Consider the following 19,209-nt stretch of genomic DNA (forward strand, 5'->3'; position numbering starts at 1 on the left):
GAGTGATAAGACTAAAGGCAACAAAGAAAAGAGAAATAAATTGGTAACAGAGCAAAGTCTGCTTTTAGAAGAAAAAATTAAGACCCACCTTTTCACAAAAGCTTTCCCCTACCGATGTTCCAGCATCCTTTCTCAATGTGAAATAAGCATGATAGAGAAAGAGAAAAAGGGAAACGTAAAAATAAAAACCATGGGTAAGGCAGCAGTGGATGTTTCTTTGGGCAATACTTGTGCTTACTTTAAAACTGTACATATTGCGAGCATAATCATAGTCATGCATTAGCAACAGCTTACAAGGATAACATCAATCAGCTAGCAAGATTCACAATTGACTGCTACTCTACAGAGGTTCTAGAAGATGGAAAACCTGAGCGACACATTATACACCCACTAGAGCAACAGAAAATCTCTATTACAAAACAAACTTTGTGAGCAGGTTTGGAAAAATATATTTACTCATCAGAATTGTTTTAAATTGTGTTCTGTAGGGAAGTCATCTCAGAGAGACTATGTTACTCCTTTACTGATGGAGCTGGCTGTCAATAGGTTTCTGGACAAAATACAAAGTGCTAGTTATAACTTATAAAGCCCTAAATGTCTTAGGCCCTGGATATCTAAGAGAGTGTCTTCTTCACTACAAGCCCCGCCGCCCATTGAGGTCGTCTAAGGAGGTCCGTCTCCAGTTACCACAAACTCGTTTGGTGACTACAAAAAGACGGGCCTTCTCAGTCGCTGCCCCGAGATTGTGGAATGCACTCCTTGCTGAGATACAATCCTCCCCATCTCTGGCAATTTTCAAAATACACCTGAAAACCCATCTTTTCACCCAAGCTTTCTTAGCTTCTTAAATTTTTTAGGTTTTAATCTCTAGTTTATTTTTAATTGTTGAGTTGTTTTAAGTTTTTTGTATACATTTTTAACTGGTTTTATGCTATTGTTAACCACCCAGTAACTAAAGTTTGGGATGGTGTACAAATTTGACAAATAAATAAATAAATGCTCACCAAAACATGCAACACTACACAAGAGCAGATTCATATATTCAGGAAGAGTATCACTTGCTATCCTAAAACTATCTCTCGAATACTTAATCTACAGTAAAAAGCCTACATGAATCTTAATATTTTAATCAGCAGGGTAGAGAATATCTGCAAGTAGTTCACCTCCAGAACAAAGTAGTACGTTTAGTTACTCCAGAATACTGTGTGATTACGCGAAGATGTAATATACATCTAAGGGCAAGTGTGCACAATCATTTTGGATGGACTGCGTGTGTCTTCTGCTCCACCCTACCAAGTAACATCTATGCTTGCCCTGACCACATGTACACTGTCTGCTCTACAGACAGAAACAATTTCACAGGCAGAGGTCTGCCCCATTGAGAGTGTGATATTGGATTTGTTGGAGTTATGGGCCAGGGGGAAGTTACATCTCCAACATAAACCATTAATCCAGAAACATCATATTATATTACAGAGTTTAATATTTGGGATGATTTCTTCCAAAGCATTTGATTCTGAGACAAAGCACTGACTAGGGAGCATGTGAAGCTTTTTGGGCAAAAGGGCATCCCATAAAACTGAAGGCCAGAAAATTTAGGACAGACAAAAAGAAGTACTTTTTCCATACAGCACATAATTAATCTATGGAATTATCTGACACAGGATGTGGTGATGGCCACTAGCTTGCATGGATTTAAGAGAGGCTTGGACAAATTCATGGAGGACAGGTCTATCAATGGCTACTAGTTGGTGGCTATAGGCCACCTCCAGCCTCAGAAGCAAGAGGACTCTAAGTACCAAGAGAAGAGGGGGCATGCCATCATCCATCTCTTGCCAGTGGGCTTCTCAAGGACATCTGGTGGGCCACTGTGTGAAACAGGATGCTGGGCTAGACAGGCCTTGGGCTTGATCCAGCAGGACTGTTTTTATGTTCTTTCTCAACAGCACGCAGTATGCAAACATCTCTATCAGTTGTTTCCTCCAACTCCCCATTTCAAGTCTATACCAGAGTGAGCACTGAATAATTCTCCCTAGTTTCTACAGCTGTTATTTAGAACCTGCTGGCAACAACAAAAAGAGCTATCAATCACTTCCGTTTCACTACTAGATACAGATTTTTAAAGCTTGATTTTAGTTCAGCTCTCATATGTTTTTGTGATTTTGCAAGTTAAAAAAAAAGCAGTTCTACAAGAATGTAAAATCACAAAAGCATATGAGAGCCGAACTAAAATCAAGCTTTAAAAATAGAAGTTTATTCATTTAGTGTACAATACAGATAAAGGGACCTATTTTCACTTTATCTCTCAATATTAGTTAGGCTCTCAAATGCGTCTATTACAGAAGTTAAAAAAAATACATCACACTATAATGATACTTGCAAGAAAGAGCAAAATAACACAAGCTGTACCCACGAATATGGATAGAAATTGTTTGGCTATACAAGAAGATCCATAGGCAGAGGGCCTGTACACTCAAAACAGAATCTAGCTGAATATTACAAAGTCTGATTACCCTCCTCCCTGCACCACCACCAGATATAGACAATTGATTTTTTTAAAAGTAAATGACAAATCCCAGACACTAAGAAGTGCAATGATAGTGCATACAAATTTGATATTGGTATCCAGACATTTTCTACATTATTCCAGCTCCAAGACTGCAGGGAAACATCTATAAGCAGTATGTGATAAGACCTCTCAAAGACAGATGCAGGAGGCAGTACAAGTTTCTCCCTATATTCCAGTCTCTCACTGCATCAGATTTACATTAGGTTTCTATATGAAAAATGACTGGGTGTACTTTCCACTGAAATTGTACCCAGTAATTGTGTCCAGAAGAGGACACAATGCCATGCAACCCCTGGTCTTATGTACCAATCTTCCCTGCAAGGCCCTGAATACTGAGCTCTCCATTTGCAAAAAATCACAGCATTTTAGAGTCAGAAAGAACCTCCAAGGTCTTCTAGTCCACACCTGCTCAGTACAGGAATTTACTATGGCATCCCAGATGGAGGAGGATACTGACCATATACCCTCTCCAGAATTGAGCTTCTCGGGTTTAAAGGCTGAAGAAGTAAGCAATTTGAGGTAACAAGAGAATATATTCTAAACTATCTTTAAAAACTAAAAATTAACAAATCGCCAGGAACCCAAGATTTCTGAAGGAACTCAAATGTGCTGATCTCCTAGCAAAAATATATAACTTGTACAATCAGGCTCTGTACCAGAGGACTGGAAAGTAGCGAACGTAACTCCAATTTTCAGAAAGGAATCCGGGAAATTACAGGCTGGTCAGCTTAACTTCGGTGCCAGGTAAATAGAAGGAAAGCATACTTAAGGACAAAATTGTTAAACATATAGAAAATGCCTTGCTGAAGAAGAACAGCATGGCTTCTATAAGGGCAAGTACTGCCTCACTAACCTTTTGGAGTTGTTTGAGTGTGTCAACAAACATGTGGATAAAGGTGATCCGGTTGGCATAGTATACTTGGACTTCCAAGAAGCTTTTGACAAAGTTCCCCACCAAAGGCTTGAGTATAATTTAGCAGTCATGGAATAAGGGGACAGGTCCATGTGTGGATCGGTAACTGGTTGAAGAACAGGAAACGGGGAAGGAATAAATGGACAGTTTTCACAATGGAGAGGAGTAGGAAGTGGGATAGGTACTGGGACCAGTGCTCTTTAACTTGTTCATAAATGATCTAGAAGTTGGGGTAAGCAGTGAAGAGGTCAAATTTGCAGGGGACACTAAACTATTTAGGGTAGTGAAATACACAACAGATTGTGAGGAGCTTCAAAAAGATCTCTCCAAACTGGGGGAGTGGGTGACAAAATGGCAAATGCATCAAGTGATGCATATGTGGGGGGGGACCCCAACTTCACACATACGCTGATGGGATCTGAGCTGTCAGTGACTGACCAGGAGAGAGATTGTGAGATCCGTGGTAGACAGCTTGATGAAAGTGTCAACTCAGTGTGCAGCAGCTGTGAAAAGAGGCCAATTCTGTGCTAGGGATCATTAGGAAGGGGGTTGAAAATAAAAATGCTATCATTATAATGCCCTTATACAAATCTATGGTATGGCCAGCCACAGCTGGACCACTGTGTACAGTTTTGGTCACTGTATTTTTAGAAAGATATTGTAGAACTGGAAAAGGTGCAAAAGAGGACAACCAAGATGATCAGGGGCCTGGAGCACCTTCCTTATGAGACTAGTCGACAGCCTTCATTTCTTTCCTGTGAGCTCCCCAACGGCATCTGGTGGGCCACTGTGTGAAACAGGATGCTGAACTAAATAGGCCTTGGGCCTGATCCAGCAGGGCTGTTCTTATCTTCTTATGGCTATTCAGCTCTTGAAAGCCTCCAGAGGAGGAGGCAAACACCTCCTAGAATTTCTTCCTAGTGGCTTGACTAAATCTGCTTTCTTGTGATTTCAACCCATTGGTTCTACTCCTACCTTTGGGAGCAACAGAGCCACTACTCCTTCTATGCAATAGCTCTTCAGATGTTTGAAGATTTATGTCTCCCCTTAGTCTTTTCCAAACTAAACATAACCAGCTCCTTCAACAATTACTCACAGGACTTGGTTTCCAGATCTCTCACCATCTTTGTCACCCTCCTTTGAACCTGTTCTAGTTTATCAATGCTCTTCTTAAAATGCAGTGCCCAGAACTGGACACAGTATTCCAAGTGAGATCTGATCAAAACAGAATAAGGTGGACTAATTACTTCTTGTAATCTAGACATTATGCTTCTGTTAATGCAGCCCAGATCACATTAGCTTTTCCAGCAGCTGCATCACAATGCTGGTTTGAGTTCAGCTTGTGAGCCTTGAAGTCACCTAGATGCTTTTCACATGTACTGCTGCCAAGACAGGTCTCCCTCTTCCTTTACTTGTGCATTTGATTTCTCTTACCTAAATGCAAGATTGTACATTCCTCTATGCTGAATTTCATCTTGCTGCTTTTTTCTGTGTTCGAGCCTGCTAAGAGCATTTTGAATCCTTATTCTGACTTCTATTCCCTATTTAAAACATTCCAAGTATTGCAAAACCATGAACTTGAGAAATACCAAAGTTATAGTATTTAAGAATAGTCAGCATATATGGTACAGTTCTGGTCGCCGTATCTCAAAAAAAAAAAAAAAATTATAGAACTGGAAACGGTACAGAAGACATTAACCAAGATGATCAGGGGCTAGAGCACCTTCCTCACAAGGTAAGGCTACAACATTTGGGGTTTTTAGTTTAGAAAAACCATGACAAAGGGGAGACATATGCATGATTTGGAGAACATGGATAGGACGTTCTTCTTCCGCTCTCACAATTCTAGAACCAGGGGTCATCCCAGGAAACTGGCAGGAAATTTAGGACCAACAAAAGGAAATACTGTTTCACACAGTGCTCACACTGTGCACAATTAATGTATGGAATTCTTTGCCAAGTGATGTGACAGTGGCCACCAGCTTGGATCGCTTTAAGTGGGGCTTAGTCAAATTAGCCCCAAATTCATGGAGGACAAGTCTATCAATTGCTACTAATCCTGATAGTTATTAAAGGGTTACCCTCATGTTCAGTTCCAGAATGCTTCCAAATACCAGTTGCAGAGGAGCAGCAGCAGGAGAGGGCACATGGCTTCATCTCCTGCTTGTGGGCTTCCCGGGGCATCTGGTGGGCCACTGTGTGAAACAGGGTGCTGGACAAGACAGGCCTTAAATCTGATCCAACAAGACTGTTCTTACATAATCACATATGCAGAGTATGAAAACTGGAAATTAATAAGAATTCAGGGGGGAAATGGCTTCTTGAATAAGGTTTATTAGAAAGTGCAGGCTTCCCCATCTCTTTGAACTCTTCCCAAGAGGAAAAAAACCCCAGATCTTTCTATTCTTAAGGTCAAGATGAACTTCTCTTTCCCAAATATTGCAACATCATAGTTGCTCAGGTCATGGGTTACATACTAGGTTTACACTCAGATTGTCATCTGCTTCCACCTCATACCTGCAGCTTTTCACACAGTTCCCATCTCTCAGCACACTCTATCCACTACTCATCCTCCTCTCATCTTCCTACACTCCCCTTCTCTCAAGACTTCCTTTGTCCCCAACACCATGACATTCAGACTCCTCTTCCTCCTTCCTTTCAAGTCCTTTTCATCAAAGGGTCTCAACTTCCTCCAGGTTTCTGTCACCAGAGTAGCTCTACCTATGGCTGATGAAACTCTACCAGGTAGACATACTGGTGTGGCTCTAGTTACCAGAATCTACTCAGTCTCTTCTAACAGTTTTGAAAACAAAGGTTCAAATCATTATGCTTGCTAGGCTAGTAGGCTGCTCATGATTTGAACCTTTGTTTTCAAAACTGTTAGAAGAGACTGAGTAGGTTCTGGTAGCTAGCCACCTAATGGCGCAGCGGGGAAACGGCTTGACTACCAAGCCAGAGGTTGCTGGTGCAAATCCCCACTGGTATATTTCCCAGACTATGAGAAACACCTATATCAGGCAGCAGCGATATAGGAAGATGCTGAAAGGCATCATCTCAATGGTAAACCCCTCCTGTATTCTACCAAAGACAATCACAGGGCTCTGTGGTCGCCAGGTGACAACACTGATTTGATGGCACACTTTATTTTGAGATTCTGGGAACCAGAACCATGGTCACCAGTATGCCTACCTGGAAGAATTTCATTATCCATAGGTTGAGCCAATACATTCCTAGATTTCTAAGGGAGCTTCCCCACAAAAGGACTGGGCAGATTTTAAATAATTTTAGAGGAAGTTATAAGAACAGCCCTGTTGGATCAGGTCCAAGGCCCATCTAATCCAGCATCTTGTTTCACACAGTGGCCCACCAGGTGCTGCTGGGAAGTCTACAGGCAGGAGTTGATGGCATGCCTTCCCTCCTGCTGTTACTCCCTTGCAACTGGTATTCAGAGGTATCCTGCCTTAGAGGCTGGAAGTGGCCTATAGCACTCAGACTAGTTGCCATTGATAGACCTCTCCTCCATGAAGTTTTCCAAACCCCTCTTAAAGCCTTCCAGGCTGTTGGCTGTCACCACATCTTGTGGCAGAAAATTCCACAAGTTGATTATGCGTTGTGTGAAAAAAATACTTCCTTTTGTGGGTCCTAAATTTCCTGGCAATCCATTTCGTGGGATGACCTCTGGTTCTAGCATTATGTGAGAGGGAGAAAAATGTGTCTCTATCCACTTTCTCCACACCATGCATGATTTTATAGACCTCTATCACGTCTCCCCACAGTTGTCTTTTTTCTAAACTAAAAAGCCCCAGGTGTTATAGCCTGACTTCATAAGGAAAGTGCTCTAAGCCCCTGATCATCTTGGTTGCCCTCTTCTGCACCTTTTCCAGTTCTACAATGTCTTTTTTTAAGAAGTGGTGACCAGAATTGTACACAGTACTCCAGGTGTGGTCACACCATAGTTTTGTATAAGGGCATTATAATATTAGCAGTTTTATTTTCAATTCTCTTCCTAATGATCCCAAGCATGGAATTGGCCTTTTTCACAGCTGCCGCACAATGAGTCGACACTTTCAATGAGCTGTTTACTACGACCCCAAGATCCCTCTCCCGATCAGTTACCGACAGCGCAGGTCCCATCAGAGTATACTTGAAGCTAGTTTGTGGTTTTTTGCCCCAATATGCATCACTTTATACTTGCCAACTCTGAACCGCATTTGTCATTTTGTCACCCACTCCCCCAGTTTGGAGAGATCCTTTTGGAGCTCTACAGAATCTGTTATGGATCTCACTACCCGGAAGAGTTTGGTGTCATCTGCAAATCTGGCTGCTTACCTCAAATTCTAGCACCGGTCTGAATACAGATCGCTGGGGGACCCAACTTCTTACTTCCCTACCCTCTGTTTCCTGTCCTTCAACCAGTTATCAATCCACACATGTACTTGTCCCCTTATCCCATGACTGCTATGTTTTCTCAAGAGTTTTTGATGATAAACTTTGTTGAAAGCTTTTTGGAAGTCCAGGTCAGTGAAACCTAATGATTAAATGATGGGCAAGACAAACCACTCCTTTTTAAAGGAGCACAAGTCCTGCCCTTTCCAATCATCACCTGTGTAGCAGGGCAGGGCACCTGGAAATGGACCACTGAGTGCTTTTTCCTGAGTTTCCCTCCAAGCTTTACTTATAGTTGGATCTTGGTGACCAGCCAGTTTCAATCTCCTCTCTATACTACGCCCTACCCCAGACACACTAAACTGTTGATCATTCTAGTTTGTGTTCTACCATGCTCTCGTCCTGAAACTCTACAACTTTGCTTCAAATGGAGATGTGTTAATTTCAATAAACTGAAGACAGAGGTCTCTCAGGATTTTATTACAATTGGATACTTTGGGGCTTTTGTGCACTCTTGGGGGAATTTTCTCCCCCAGTTTATATTTTCTGCTCATAAACAAGAGGTTGATTTAAGCTATGAATCAAGTATGTGGTACTCCTGCAAATGTGTTAACAGAACCTGGTGGCTTGACATCTATATGGAGATTTGAGGTCTCAAAAGTGAGAGAGTGCAATATGTCTTTCTACCAGAGTCATGACTGCTGTGAAAACTTTTGCTAATAAAGTATCTTTGCCTTCTTTGCCCTTCTGCGTGCACTAACAACTTGTTTCTACTAAAGATTTTCATTATTTACATAGTCTCTCTCTCATTTGCTGTTGTATCCTGGGGGTGGGGGCAAATGTCCTTTTGTAAACAAAACAGCCTCTATTTTTAGAGTCAAGGGGACATGTTATAGACAGACACACACCTTGGACTACTCCACTCCATCTCAATGTGAAAAGAAAGTGAGGCAGAATTTACTTAAGAGCTAGATAATGGCATAGCCAGATAGTTAACCAGAACCCATACAGCAACATGAGTGATAAACAAGATATTTTACTGTGCAAATACAATTTGTATACTCTAGGCCAGCTTCGAAGACTGTTAAACTGATTGGTCAATTTAACCAGGTCACACTTGCCAAACAATCAGTTTTAAAAGATAACCAGCAGAGGAAATATAATCTACAAATAGATCAGTCATCTTTATACTGGTCTACCTCCATGAAAAAACAGCCACTATAACAAATAAAACCTTTGAAGGGAGGGGTGTGTGTATGTGCATGCATGTACGCACACACACACACCGGGGGGGGAGCACACACCAGGACACTAGTGCAACCACTTAACTTGAGGACTAACAATATTGACCTGCCAAATACTAGGTATATGATCCACTGAGCTATCAGCATATGCAGCAAGGTCTTGCTTCTTCCTGTAATATTTTCATGTGTCAGTGCAACTGTATTTCTCATGCAGGTCTAATCGTGTAGGTCAAAGGCAAGCACACATATTCCAAAATTAGAATCCCATCTACCGCCAACCTGCAGTCTGGGAAAGAGTGACAGAGTGGGGCATCATCATGCCAAGGAGCCAGAAATGGGAACAGCTTGTTAAACCTTGGCAGTCAAAAGACGTTAAATATCTCTTTAAGACCAAAGGACTACTATAGTGTTGAAATTTCTTATTTCATTAGTACTTATCTTTTTCTCAGCTCCTGCTTAATTACATCAGCAATAACAATCAATGGTTTGGATCACAACAATATTGTATATTGCCATGGTGTAAGTAATTAGTATTATTCTACCTACTATTAGTCACAGAACATCACAGTTTGATACTAGAGATATACTGGTATACAGCAGAATTCTGAGTATCTGGGTGCTTGGGAAGGGAATATTTTTGTCATAAAGGATAAAGAATTATCCTGAGTTAGAGGCTAGGAGAAGTGATACCTCCAGAATAAGGAACTATCCAGATATAAACAAAACAGCTATTTTGTAGTGCAAGAACTTTCAGAGCAGATGTTTTTCAAAACAAAGGAGAAAATTGTAGTCTGCGTTATCTGTATCTGAGATTGACTATATTATCCAAGTCACACTGACTTTGTTCACTGGTCAAAACAAGTTTTTACTGACATCAGCACTGAAATGTAAATATAGCAGCTGAAGAGCAAGACACAGTCAAGCCTGAATCATCAATAAAACTGCCAGCTAAGTCCAATTCCCATATAGCCATTGTTTGTAATTATGTATGAAGTTAGGAGGACACCCAATGGTCAAAGATCTGAAATGTGTTACAAACCCCCCATTTATATTTTGAGCCACTGACGTAATCAGATGTTATTTTTAAGTAGTCAAGATTTTGGCCCAAAAGATAATTGAAAGATTTGATCCTTAGAGGTTTTCTGTAATAGAAGTTTTGGGAGTTCAGTATGTCTAAAGGTCACACCTTAAACCCAAAAGGATATGGCTTCTTTAATCAAATGCCATGAAACATATAACCAAGGGCTGTAGAATGTGCAGATCCACATTCATGAATGAAAATGTGGCACATACTTTGTAAAGTATAGAGGGTCACACAGTGGCTGTTTTTCAGAGTTGATACTTGTGTCTGGGACCTGATTACAGTGTCAGATATATAACTCAGACTGAAGAGAAGACATCTGTACAGCCATTCTCATATATTAGGGGTCAAATGTTGGTACTTGTTGAGCTATGTTGGTAAATTATTAGTCAGGATTTTTTTTGCTCATCAGGCATCATTTTTCACTCATCACAAAGTAGACTAGAGGATGTCCTGAACCTTGCTGAACCCCTGCTAACTGGGCAGAGAGGCACCTTTTACCATGGTGATTCTCTTTATTTAGCAGGGGGAGAGTAACTGGACCTATCCACACACAGCACAGTACTTCCAGTGACTGTTGCTGGTGTCTATCTTATGTTTCTTTTTAGATTGTGAGCTCTGTGGGGACAGGGTTCCATCTTATTTGTTTATTTCTCCGTGTAAACCACCCTGAGCCATTTTTGGAAGGATGGTAGAGAAATTGAATAATAATTATAATAAGAATAATAATTATTATTATTTTGTAAAATACGTATGCATACATATGGATTATGCAAACACACATGCAGTTTGAAATTTCCTGAAACAGAAATGTGACAAGCACGACTATTTCAAGATAGACAGGGCAGCAACACAGAACATTGTATGTCACAGCAATAGGAACAGTGTGGATTGGGACCTATAGCAATATCCTAATCTCTGCAATTAAAAGCATCATTGCAGATAGTCATACAAACAGACCTCTTTGCAAAGATCAATGAAACTGTACTGCATTATAAGTGCAGCACTATGAAAACTACTGACTTGTAGTTTCTTCCTGTAGTTAGTATAGGAAGACTCTGTACTAAAATGCATTGCACAGAAAATCTTGAATACACATTCAAAAGATGCTATTTCACTTGTGCAACAAAAGCTAAATTCATCCTTCTGACTGGAGTACAAGAATTGGGCTGCCAAATACTGTGGTGAAACAAGCTCTGACTTTACCAGTTTCTTCTATTTTGCATCACAAATGTGTCTTCTTGATTACTAGATGTGTGACTCCTTAGATGACTGGATAAGTGTAGTTGCTTGTAGGAACCTTGATAATGTTCAGAATGCACTTCAAAGAGGCATGCCCTTGCCCTCCCTGGCATTTCCAAGATAGGACTACAAGAGACTCCTGCCTGAAACCTGGGAGAAGCCACTGCCAGTCTGTGTGCTGTAGACAATACTGAGCTAGATGGAACAATGGTCTGACTCAGTTTAAGGCAGCTTCCTATGTTCCTAGATGTCTATTTAGAATAATGCTTTCAGAGTCAACCTAAGTCAATACAAAGATATTAAGTCACTCCACAAGGATCTTAATTATTTCAACTAAAAAGCTGTCAAAAAATTTCTGCTGGTGAACCTGTGTAAAAATAGTACTAACTTATTTCATGGGCAATATCTTAGGTTATGATCTGAGGGTACAAGATACAGCCACTTTACTGAAGCTAAGCAGGTCTAAACCTGGTCAGACTTTGGACAAGTGACTGTCTGGAATCCCATTTATGGTGCCTTCATAATGGACAAAGTGTAGGATATAAATGTAAGAAATATTCCATGCAACAAGTAACAGTCACTTGAATTACTTAGATGTTGTGTGCGTGCATGTCTTGCTGAATGAACTTTATCCAATGAAAAAAATTCAGTTGCTTCACACAACATGCATAGTATATACTATATTACTACAGAGTAATATCTGGAGCCACCTCCCATGCTCATATTACTCTATCTTGAAGACACTGCACTGGCTGCCAATTTGTTTCTGGGTACAATTCAAGGTGCTGGTTATTACGTTTAAAGCCCCGACCTGGTCCCCATTTACCTTAAGGACCACCTATTCCCAACTAAATCTACCCATAACTAGGTTAGCTGGGAGGGCATTGCTTCACATGCAGCCACCTGCTGAAATTCATTTGTCAAGCATATGAGGTAGGGCCTTCTCAGTGACTGCCCCTAGGCTATGGAACTCACCCACAGATGAGATTCACATGGCTCTCTCTCCCAATCTTTCAGAGATTAAAGACTGCCCAGGTTTTTAGTCAATGAATGGCTCCTCTCTGATTCCCCAATAGATGCTTGTAGTTGTGTCTGCGATTTCTGCTTTATTTTTTAATGAAATTTTATTTGGTTCTGTTTTTAAACTGTTGCTCACTGCCCTGGGCTCCTAGGACAAAAGGTAGCATACAAATATAAATAAATAAAATTAATGTGCTCCATTATTAGTAAAAAGCCACTCAAGTGTTTTCCTATCTTTGGAAGTTGCTGCTTGTAGAGAAAATGTGTGAACAGCTCTAAAAGGAAGGCCTGTTCTACACTTCTTTTGATGAGATGATACAAATGAAAATTCACATACCAGTAACAAGTGTTGTAGTGTAGTACACAGTTTCTCAGCAAAGCCAGACATAAGCCAAAACACAAGGATTAAACTCACTTATACACACACCGAAGCAGCCATAAAGAGTTAGGGATCAAGAACCACAGATTTCAAAGCTAGTGATTCAGATTATGAGCACACAAAATTATCCTTGGTCATTCACAGTTGACCAATATGAACTTTAAATCACTTTTACAGGATATCATTGTGCCAAGTGATTTTAGAGAAGAAAAATGGAGATTTGCACTCGCTTGTAGGATTTGTCTTCACCTTAAAAATTACTCAACGTGGTTCAACTTCAAGCACAGGCAAGAACAATGCCCATTCAGCACTTTTCTAGACACCACTATGAAACTGTAACAAACATTATTTGTCTTCGCCAATAGATGTTGGTGATAACTACCCTTGGAAAACTCAGCACTGGCTCAATTACATACCTTCCTGGTATAAGAAATTAGTATATTTTCCTAGTGTGAAGAAGTACTGAAGGTACTATGACCCTTGAACTAAAATACAATTCAGGAACTTTTTGTTTATGCATCTGCAAAAAATTTAATCAAGAACAAGATCCATTATTTACTCGCAAGATCATCAAGTTCGTACAAAAGGAACATTATAATTAAAAGAGGAAACAACATGTAACTTTAGTTGGATAAATACAAGTATACATTTTGAATGCCTATACTCAACTGGAAATGCAATCAGGAGAGAAATAACATGTACTCTAGTCATGCCAAGGATCATTCTGCAGTCTGATACTTCTGTGATCAAGAGCAGGCCTTAACACAAATGGTACTTAATAAACCAGTACAACTACCCACATGGAAACCCTCAACAATCAACCCAGTTTTGCTCAATCTGCAAGCTCGTACATGATCAAAGTAATAATATGACCAGAAGCAAGTAATCAAACACTATGTTGAGTTCATTTTATATTTTTAAAACAAAACAGGACATGTTTCCAGAAGTGCAAAATGAGCACACACATTTCATTTGCTTCATTTAAGCAGAAATATATAACCACCCTAAATCAATTTAAGAAATCTTCTAGTCTAGAACTTGAATAACCAGCCAGCAGAACTGTATTTGAGCAGTCTCCAAACATTTCTAAGCCTGATAAGCTTGCTGATATAAATAAAATTAGGGTGGTTTAGCTAGCCAAAAAGCAGATAGGCAAATTATTTATATAAACTTAAATACTGACAATTACAGAAGTGACCAATTTTGAATACTTTTCTGGAAAATAAAATTTTGGTGGCCTGGGCTGAAGCACACAGGGTTGCTTCACAATTTAAATAGCTTCACAGAGAGACTCAATTTTAATTATTTAAATCACTAGTCAGGAAAATCATCATTTTCTAGTAAAAGTACATTATTGTCTAATAAGACAATACACAGAGATAGATGTAGGTTTCATTTTTAGAAGGTACACACTTCTCATAATGCTGTTTCTTTTGGGCAACCATGGCTTACATTTCTTTGTTGCACTGTTTGCATTTTGCACACATGCCTGTCTTACCCACAGAAACTTCATTAAAATAGTCCCAAATGGGGTCTTTTTACAGCCTGCTGTCATGTATTTCCCTTCTACAATGGATGATATGCTCCAAAAACATTTCCTCAGAATTGCATGAAAATGTTTTGTTTTCACTTTCTGTTCCCCACTCCCAAACCTTGCATTTATAATAATTTATAAATCCTCCTCTCTCAGGTCTACTCCACCCCCACCCCCCTGCTCAATTCATTTACTGACCACTTTGACATTGCACTTTTAAAGGGAGAAGGGAGGCAAGGGTTTGACTCTGTGTGTGTGTGCGCGCATGTGCACGCGTGCTGGATGTACACCACCTGCAGAATAAGATTGATCAGGTCTGTTATATCTCATCCCTATAGATGAAATTGTTAATGAATTTTTAAAATTAAAATCCAATTTAAAAACTTTAAAAATCCATTTAAACCCATTTTTTTTTAAAAAAAATGTTGATTTTTATCAACGCTGGAAGCACGTAAGATTCTACACTTGATTACTCAACTTTGGATAAATTATATAGCCTTTACTTTGCAGGCTGCATAAAGAGCTAAAGTGAAGTTTTCTCTAATATGCCAATAAACCAGTCTTGACAATACAGCAATTGTTCTGTTCAGCATATTTTCCACTTCAGTATCCAAGCTTGTTGCAAGTGTTTTAAATCAATGACAATGGATATATTGGCTTGCATATAATAGTCTTCTTTCTTGGGGCCTATCACAGATTATAAAAGTCCACATTAAACTTGACAAATCAATAACTTGTCACAAATCCTGTATCAATGGTCACCCCCCTACACTTCTTAGACAAAAGGAATTCCCACAATGGTCTTCCCTTTTAAAGTGACACCACATGCTGATCGTGCCTTAGCAGATACACCAACTTATTTTTCAAGTTCCACAGAAACATTCAACTTTCACATCTACTTTAATACAGCTAAATAAAAACAGTTTGACAATTTTTATTTAAAAAGCAATGCAGTTTTCTTTAGCATCTATGCAGCCAACACTCAAATGCTATGTCTGAAGGCAGACAAGGCCTCATTCAAATCACCTGTCACTGCTTTCCAGCACAAGAGCTTAATTTGTCACTTAAGAGAAATACAAATCAGATTTGAAAGACATGTTATCTAGGTCACTCAATCCATTCTTTGCCAAGGCAAAGCACCCATTCTTTCCTGTTGTGTGTTTATTAATGCTTCACTTTCAGTGATTAACACATTTAACACACAAGAACATCTGTTGGATTTTTAACTTATCCCTTGCATTCTGAAGAGGTATGGCTGAAATATAGGGCGCTTAATAGGAAACATAGAATTGAGAGAGTGTGTGTGTAAGTTTAAATTGGAACAGAAGCTTCCTGTAGGAGGCCTTAATAACAGCTTCCCTATTGATAACATTCTTCATAACAACCTGTGAAACATCTGTTAGCAGATGTCCAGCTGTCAGCCAAGGAGTGTCATAACAGTAGGGGCAGAGAGCAATTTCAAGCTGCCCTTTGAAGGGATTTTAATTATCACCTTACCCTTTGACTATATACAACAGATTGCATACAACTGCAGATTTTAGAGTTTTCAGGAAAAATGGCAGAATTTTCAGAAATACAATTTTAAAAAACAGTTTAATAACCCCTTATATCATGCATACACCTCATAAAATGGAGGCAACATATTCTGGGCTATATGCTGGGAAATTCTACACCAATTGTTAAAAAGGCATTCAGTTACTGTACAAGTCACAGTTTAACAATGAACAATCCTGAAGTACACTCACATTTTCAGTGTCGCGTTCATTCACCGTGGGCAACGGAGTTCTAGTGGACATTTTCATTCACTTGTGCTGAAGCACCGTTTGTGATGGCAAATCCCAGCTATATATTATATAAAAATAATACCCCCAAAAATCCTAACACCCTCCTCCGCCCGAATACTTGTATATATATATTTACCAAAAAATCTTGATTTTAATGCATGATAGTGGTTACACAGTGTCACCATCAAGAAACGGGGAGCGTGGGGAGGGAAATTTGAGCTGTTTCCACCACCACCACGACCCCTTTTTCTCATCTATATTCCAGTCTGCTCATAGAACATTGTATCCCCATAGGAGTCTTCAAGGATCATCCTACAGGCAGATTAGGATCCTTAGAAGGTGGCGGCGGCGGATTAAAGAGAAGAGGGAGTCTGATGAAGTGCAAAATGGGGCGGGGTGTGTGTGTGAGAAAGAGTGGGGCTGGGGGGAGAGAAGAGGCCAGCAGCTTGCAAGAGGGAGGGACGGGGCTGCGGGCGAGGAGGGGTGCGAGGCGCTGCAGCCACTGCAGCGCAGCCCAAGTAAGAGGCTGTGGAGAGAGGATGGGAACGCGGGACGCCGCCGCCCCGGCCCGCTTTCTGCTCCTCCTCCACCACCGTCCTCCCTCAGGCACCCCGCCGGGGAAGCAGCGGAGGCCACTCAGGGCGGCTTCTTCCCCGTCAGCCTCTCTCCCCGGACCCCAGCCCCTCTTCACCGGGCCGCGGTTCTCATGCTTAATCGCCTTCCTCCGCCTCCTCCTCCTCCGGCAGCAGGGCTCAACAGGGCGGGCTCAGGGTAGGCCAAGAGCGGGGCCGCAACTCCCCAGCGCGCTCTTGCCGCAGCCCCGGGCCGCGCTCTACGCGTGAGGCGCGGAGACCCAGGCGAACAGGCTCCCGCGCTTCCCCCTCAGGCAGCAGCAGCACCGCCGCCGCTCCCGGATAGTCCAAGATGGCCGCCCGGCTTCCTCTGCTCCGACATGAACCGGAAGAGACCACCCCTTTGCTCTGAGACGGGCGGCCGGGCTTGCGGAGGCGGAGTAGCACGACAGTGCGCAGGCGCAGTCCCGCGCGCTCTCGGACCTCTTGTTGCTAAGGTCCCTTGGCAAGGGTGGGGGAGGGGCACGGGCTTTGGGGGCGCTTTTCCCGTCCTAATTCTTTTTCCATTTTTTTGGCTGTGAAGAGGGAACCTTCGTCTCTCCCCATTAGAGGATGACACCTGGGTAGTAGAGCCTTGGAATATGGCCACGTTCTCACATAATAAAGCTTTTAATACATCTCCCCGCCCGGTACAAAATGAAATTAGGGTCAAGCATCCAGTCGTACTTTAAAGAGGAACACATTTCTGGCGGTGGCCGCTTTCGTGTCGTCTTGGACAGCTTATGGCACATTTCTTCATCCTTGAGATTCCCCGCCGCCACACACACATACAGACAACAACGCGTCTGCTCTGTGAATAAACTGGGGTTTATCCAGAAAAGAGTTCTTTCCGTTTCAGGAGGGCTTTTGATTCTCTTTATTTTAAAATGCAAAAGACATTTTAAATAAAATGTAAGTATATAGAAACAATCATTTTTTAAAAAAACCCTAAATAAAAGCAATAAAAATCGCTCCATTATAAAGAGCAGCACAAAAATCATATCAATCCTATCAGCAGCAGCCACATATAATCAAACTTGCTGCAGCTTTGGCAGGCCAATCCTAAACGTAATTTACGGTAGAAAGAACCCTGTGGCACCTTATTAAAGACTTGCAGATTACTGTGGTTTAAGGTTTCTTGAACAACAGAGAGGCCACTTCATCAGATGCATTAAATGTTATCCTCAGACGGCCGATAAGCTATTTCAGTTCCTAAAGCAATGGTATTTTGCACATGTTCAGAAGCACTTTGCCCTTGGGTCTTTTTTTCTCTTTTTAATGATTATTCCACATATGGACATGCATAGTGTTTGGAATCATAGCTACAGAGGGGGGAAACGCAAGAGGTAAAGACTACCATTTCTGTGCAAAGCCCAAAGGTATTCACAGCAGTCATTCACCACAGCAGTACCAAACAGGAACACAATTTTCCTAGCTTTGATTTTAACCTGTAGTGGAAAAGAAATCTCTTGACATGGTTGACTCCTAAACAAATAGAATCACACTTGCTTGTAGATTCTAGTTTAGCCATTAACTCCTTCAATATTATTATTATTCAATGTCATTATTATTCAATGTTCAGTATTGTGTTTTAGAACTGCAGCATTATCCAAAGATTGAACTGGTGATCACTTGCCAATGTCTGATTTCAAACACTCTGAGCATGACTGAGTACCTTTTCCACAGGGAGAACAACAAAGGGGGCTTCATAGAAACACAGGAAGCTGCCATATACTGAGTCAGACCATTGGTCTATCTAGCTCAGTATTGTCTTCACAGACTGGCAGCGGCTTCTCCAAGGTTGCAGGCAGGAATCTCTCTCAGCCCTATCTTGGAGTATCAATAAAAAATCTTGTCCTATCAAAAAAAAATATCTTGTCCTATCTTGGAGAAGTCAGAGAAGGAACTTTAAACCTTCTGCTCTTCCCAGAGTGGCTCCATCCCCTGAGGGGAATATCTTACAGTGCTCACACTTCTAGTCTCCCATTCATGTGCAATCAGGGCACACCCTGCTTAGCTAAGAGGACAAGTCATGCTTGCTACCACAAGACCAGCTCTCCTCTCTAGACCAGCTCTCCTTTCACGGGTTCCATGCCCCTGAAAATGTGCAAAATGCTATTCCTCTGGGAAAGGAAATAACTTCTATTTTAAAACACTAACACAGGAGATCCACAGATTTGAGTAGGCATAAAATGTATGCGTTTCCATCATTACAATGTGGTATCTTGGGTTTGTGGGTGATATTTTGGCAGCTATGTAAAGGGTTGAGCGATTCTAGCTTCCGGAGTACCTACTATAAAGTGACATTTGAATTAACCCACTGGGAACATAACTGTTCTCAGTTCTCATTTTCATATACCACATAACAATAGCAACTGCAGTGTCAACATTTGATATTTGTGTGGACACAGTGCGAAAGCATTTTAAAGTATCCTCTCTGGATTTG

General features: G+C 41.0%; 1 protein-coding gene across 5 annotated transcripts in view; it reads right to left on the reverse strand.

The window, feature by feature from the left end:
- Nucleotides 1–17,130, reverse strand: part of MARK3 (microtubule affinity regulating kinase 3) — a 123,680-nt gene extending 106,550 nt beyond the window's left edge. For 4 of the 5 annotated variants that reach the window (XM_053254343.1, XM_053254316.1, XM_053254336.1 and 1 more), the window contains exons 1-2: nucleotides 16,114–17,130; nucleotides 89–127 (exon numbers count right to left, since the gene is read on the reverse strand). In XM_053254343.1, the coding sequence (XP_053110318.1) occupies nucleotides 89–127; nucleotides 16,114–16,170 (96 nt within the window). In that variant the 5' untranslated portion in view covers nucleotides 16,171–17,130. The remainder of the gene's footprint in view (nucleotides 1–88; nucleotides 128–16,113) is intronic. The other variant, XM_053254326.1, reaches the window with a different exon arrangement.
- Nucleotides 17,131–19,209: the final 2,079 nt, after the last annotated feature.

The sequence above is a fragment of the Hemicordylus capensis genome, chromosome 1 (genome assembly GCF_027244095.1).
Source record: "Hemicordylus capensis ecotype Gifberg chromosome 1, rHemCap1.1.pri, whole genome shotgun sequence".
In the NCBI taxonomy this organism is placed as follows: domain Eukaryota; kingdom Metazoa; phylum Chordata; class Lepidosauria; order Squamata; family Cordylidae; genus Hemicordylus; species Hemicordylus capensis.